Genomic DNA, 5,000 nt, shown 5'->3' on the forward strand with positions numbered 1-5,000 from the left:
GAGAGAGATAGTTCTGTTTGTGGTTCTCATGTTTGTGGTTGTGACACTTGTGCAAGTAGGCTATGGGCAATCACAGTGTTAACAGAATATTCTTGAGAACGGTGTGACGACAGCTGTTTTACACAGGACTGAAGTGTAAAACACATTGATGTGAGGATAACTCCTTCATTCCAGAACTGAGATGAGCCAGAATACATCAAGATAACAGATACAAGAGGATACTCAGAAGAAAGATGTGTTTTAACGAAATGTCGGGTGAATCTGTCACCTTTCCAAGCATTGATTTAGTTTTGCTGCTCAGCAGTTGCAGCAGCTCAGCTGGCCAAATCAATCAACCACACCAAAGACATCTAAATACATTTCTCTAGGGATTATATTGCTGTGCAACAGAACTGAAACCTGTAATGGAAAAAAGTCACACGCTGTAGTCAATAAGGTTACAGTCATACCTACAGCGATGCACAGTAAAGGCCATAACGTTCTGGTCAACGTTCTCTGAATTGTTCAATTTCGAACGTTCTAGGAAGGTGGACACATCTGGCGTGTGACTCATGCATGAATAGCGTGGGACTGACGCATGAGGAGCGTGTCACAGCCATAGACATGACGTGTCACTGGCGCGCGACGAACATGTGCTGACGTCTCACTGGCGCGCGACAAACTGTAAGTCAACGTTAGATGAGCGTGTTGAGCGTGTGAATAACGACAGAATAGCGTTTTGCTGGTGTGTGGATTTTATGGTCAAACGGGTATGAAACGCTGGGAAATCATAGTGGATTCAGTTGATCTGAACAGTGAACATCATGCCGCCAAGATGACGAAAAGGTGTTCGGGGGGCTTCTGCTACTAGCGCTGCTGCAAGTAAGAAGATGATAAATGCTGCTGAAAGTAAGAAGAATGCAAAGCCTCTCTCACTAGCAATGTCTTCGGACGAAGATTTACTGTTGTTATTACTGTGATTTACGAAATAACGGGCATTATTCCTGGAGTTTTATGTTATTACAATAAATTATTTAAATTTGACACCGAATTTGTGCTTCTTAGTGTTCATTATTAGAAAACATCAACACATCCACACACACATCACAAGAGTCTTCATATCATATCCATCTGCCATGGAACAGCACCAGCTATAACAGTGCTCAGCTATGTTCAAGTTCAGTACATTTACTTCATGCTGGGCTCAAGCAAGCATATATACCCTCTTTAGTATTTCTGGATCCTCCATAGTGGGTGTTCTCTACGGTAGCCCAAAATCAACTGAACCCTACTTTAAAAGCTAGAGTACAGTTGAGACACCCGTTTAAACCCATTGATGGTGACTGACCAAGGATTGAAAATACAGGCTCACAATCAAGCTGTATCAACTGTACACGATCACCCCCTACCTTGCTTATGTAGGCCCCAAGATAAATCATGACATGAAAGCATCGAATATGTAGATTTATAGTGCACAATATAACCTTTGCAATGATGTAAGTTGCGTTTGTTGATCACGTATGGTTAATAACGTATTCATTCATTGGTGAAAAAACGTTTGCTCATTGGACGTCATATGACGTTCGTTTGACGTTAGTCACAAGCTGTGTGCGCTAGGGGTCTGTTCAGTGGTCGTTGACAGGTCGCCAGCGAGTCGTTCACTGCAAGGCAAACGATTAATAACAACCAAGTAACGCTGGGGTAACGACTGACTAACGATAGCCAAACGCTTGCAACGTTAGTAAAATGTTCCACGAACGTTCTCCAGCATTTCAATTCAACGTTGAAGAACGCTAGTCTCCATGAGAACTTGTGCATGTTCAAAAATATATTTTCGGACCAGCGTTCTCCGATGATCACCGACGATTACCGACGATTACAGCATTCACCAGCTTTCACACAACGCTCTTGTGGCGCTATACCAGCGACCATGGACGATTACCAACGTTTCCTCTAACGTCATAGAACATTGACCACACCGTTATGGTGTGACGGGGCCTTAACATAGAAGCCTGAATACACTGTATGTCATTCATCTTCCAGCTTCACACAGAGGGTCAGTCTTACCTGTGTCATCCGGGGGCCCGAAGGTGCAGATCTGACTGATGTTATGCACCCAGTGGTTCATCTCCTCCTGGGTTTTAGCCAGCAGGTAGAAGACGCGCGTGGCCGTCTTCACCATGAACAGGTGATGATTCTGGAACTGGCGCTTGTGCAGCTGCTGCAGCTCGCAGGGCATGCGGACCTCGCACTCCTGCAGGTCGATGGTGCGTATGGGTTTCTTGGAGCCTTTGTTGCGGTAGTACTCCAGTACGTCGGGGTTGCCACTCATGCGACCCTGGCGCAGGACAAACCAACGCTTTCTCCATGACTGCGAAAGACAGACAGACAGAGAGAGTGAGGGGGGGAGAGAGAGAGAGAAAGAGAGAGAGAGAGAGAGAGAGAGTGAGAGATGATCACCAAGTTATTGCTATAACCAGTGGTTGAATTGTTTTAGTAAATCTTTTCATAACATTTATGTCAAGTCAATTGAAGTTTATTTATATAGCACATTTCATATGGCATACATAGACACAATGTGCTAAGTCATACATGACTTCCCTACACACTTCTAGACAGCAACAAAAGCCTCCAGTAATTTGTAAACAACATTCAGAAAACTAGGAAATTGAAAAATGTTCCATTACTGCCACCAACATATCTGGCCAAGAGCCACCAACGCATATGCTTGGGATGGGAATGACCATCATCTGATCAGCGAGAGGCTAAAGCAATGTCACAGTCACATGATCGGCCACATATTTTATTTTATAGACACTGGAAAAGCTATTGAAATGAAATTAGGGTTCCATTTTTTGTTTGAGTGCAAGTATCAGGTACACCGACTGACGTCAAGCAGTAGCACTTGGCTAGTTCCTCTGAGTGTGGTTTGTGGTTTGCCCAACCTAGCAACTGCTAATGGGCCTACATGGAAAGCATACAGGTAAAAAAGAGCAAATTTGACACAATCAGTCAATTTCAGAGTCAGACTCTGAACAATTTGTCACAAATACCCAAAACCTAATGACGACTTTGAGTTCTTAAATACTGATTTTTAGTGAAGGGCAGGCAAAGATGCTGGACCATGATGTTATGTCAAAGATGGGGAGTCTGTCACCCAGTATTTTTAGAAGGTGTTATCAACACGTACTTTCCAGTACCTATGCTTGGTCTCTTACAGTGAAACCAACTGTCAAGAAAATTGTAAGAATACTTTTATCTGACAATTGTCTTGTCCACACGAAAAAGTGGATTTTTTATTTTGTGGCTTTAATTGGGCAAATAACAAGAACACTTATCGGTTTGCTAGTTTAATTGTTTTGTTTGTTTGGAAATCACTTCAGCTTCACCATGGCAATCAGTGGGCTATGTGTCTAGAGGATCATGGTAAGGCAGATCCTGAGTCTCTAACCGCAGTTCTGCTGTGGTCATTCGTCATGGTAACCAGACCACTGCCTTTCTGAGCATGCTCAGAATCCCAAGGTCACACGTTGACCTGGTAGTACCTCGCCTGCAGACAATAGGCCCGTTTCTTGTGCTTTTGACACGGTCACTATGAGGAACTGACAGCAGGCTTTCCCAGAAGGGAGCTCGAAAGAGGAAGTTGAATGCACAACAGACAATTTTCGTCTGAAGAGAAGAACAAAAAAAGTATTTGTCTGAGATGACCCTGCAAGAGCCAAGTAGAAAAGACAATGGACTAAAATATGACTGTGACCTTTAAAACAACCCATCAACTAAGACTACTGAGTTTTCGGCCTTCTGCATGTGACATACAGTATACTGCCACTATTTTGGGGATTATGAAAAAAGTGTAAGTGCAGATAATGGAACAACTGTGATGGTTTCTGCACCAGCAAACACATGCGAGAAAAAGCATGCACAGGATATTAACCCCCAAGAGTGTGACTTTAGATTCGATCTTGACTTTGATATTTACCACATCAGTGCACCAGTGTGGTTCATATATGGTTCATTCCCTTGAGGACCACTCTTTTCAGGTCTTGCTTTACTATGAAGTCAATTCATGCATTTTTAACACCCAGTAAAAGTAGCACCTTAAAAGCTCTGTATTTTGTATCTGTTCCTCCTATACTGGCACTAAGGTAAGTCATGATTAATTTAGAGTCTATGGAAACTGACTGTCGACAAGATGGCCAGAAAAAGCGACTAAAAATCAAGGTTATAAAAAAGCACTGAAGAAAGTGTTGCAGTACTGTCAGAAGAAGAATATCTGAAGCAAGACTTGCATGATCCATTGAGGTATTGTGTTATGCTTGAACTAATCTGGTAATGAACACAACAACATGAATGTGCGCTCCACGTGAAGGCCGCACTTGAGCCTAACGTGAAAACAGAGTTTCGTTCTAACCTTGCCAGTATTCAAATCCACTATAAATACAAGGCGCCTTACAACATGTACCAACATGATCATACACACATGGTTACATAAGATCACACTCAAAGGCAGGCAGGTTGACATGCACACAGATAAATACACAACATTTTGAGTTCTTTAAGTCACACACACACACACTCACAAGCAGACATGCACACACATAAATACACAACATTTTGAGTTATTTGAGGCACACACACACACTCAAAAAGCAAACACACACACTACCTTCACACACAAAAAAGATATTAAGACAGACAGACACATACACACACTCAATATACAAAAGCAGCTACAAAAGTCAAAACTGCCTGAAGCAAAGACATACAGATTAAAACAAAATAAAGAACTAAATATTTAGAAAAAAACTAAAGAAATAAAGAAAATGACTGTGGCCTTTGTTGTTATAACCTGCATGCCTGCCTGTTGTGCATACCTGCATGTTGTGGGTGACCAGCTTTAGGGAGACTTTCAGCTATTTACCAAACACGCATGTCCGTGTGTGTGTGTGTTTGTGTGTGTGTGTGTGTGTGTGTTTCACTGTGCACTCTCTCACACAAATGATGACCCCCTCCTCTCTCCA

The 5,000-nt window shown here is 42.5% G+C and overlaps 1 protein-coding gene across 1 annotated transcript in view; it reads right to left on the reverse strand.

Moving 5' to 3' along the window:
* The window catches only part of gab3 (GRB2 associated binding protein 3), a gene marked incomplete at its 5' end in the record, with an annotated part of 15,418 nt that overhangs the window by 8,218 nt on the left and 2,200 nt on the right, over positions 1-5,000 (reverse strand). Inside the window, one exon of the mRNA XM_080850403.1 lies at positions 2,047-2,350. Coding sequence (XP_080706529.1) covers positions 2,047-2,350 — 304 coding nt within the window. The remainder of the gene's footprint in view (positions 1-2,046; positions 2,351-5,000) is intronic.

This window comes from Sprattus sprattus, assembly GCF_963457725.1.
Source record: "Sprattus sprattus genome assembly, chromosome: 1".
NCBI classification, from domain to species: domain Eukaryota; kingdom Metazoa; phylum Chordata; class Actinopteri; order Clupeiformes; family Clupeidae; genus Sprattus; species Sprattus sprattus.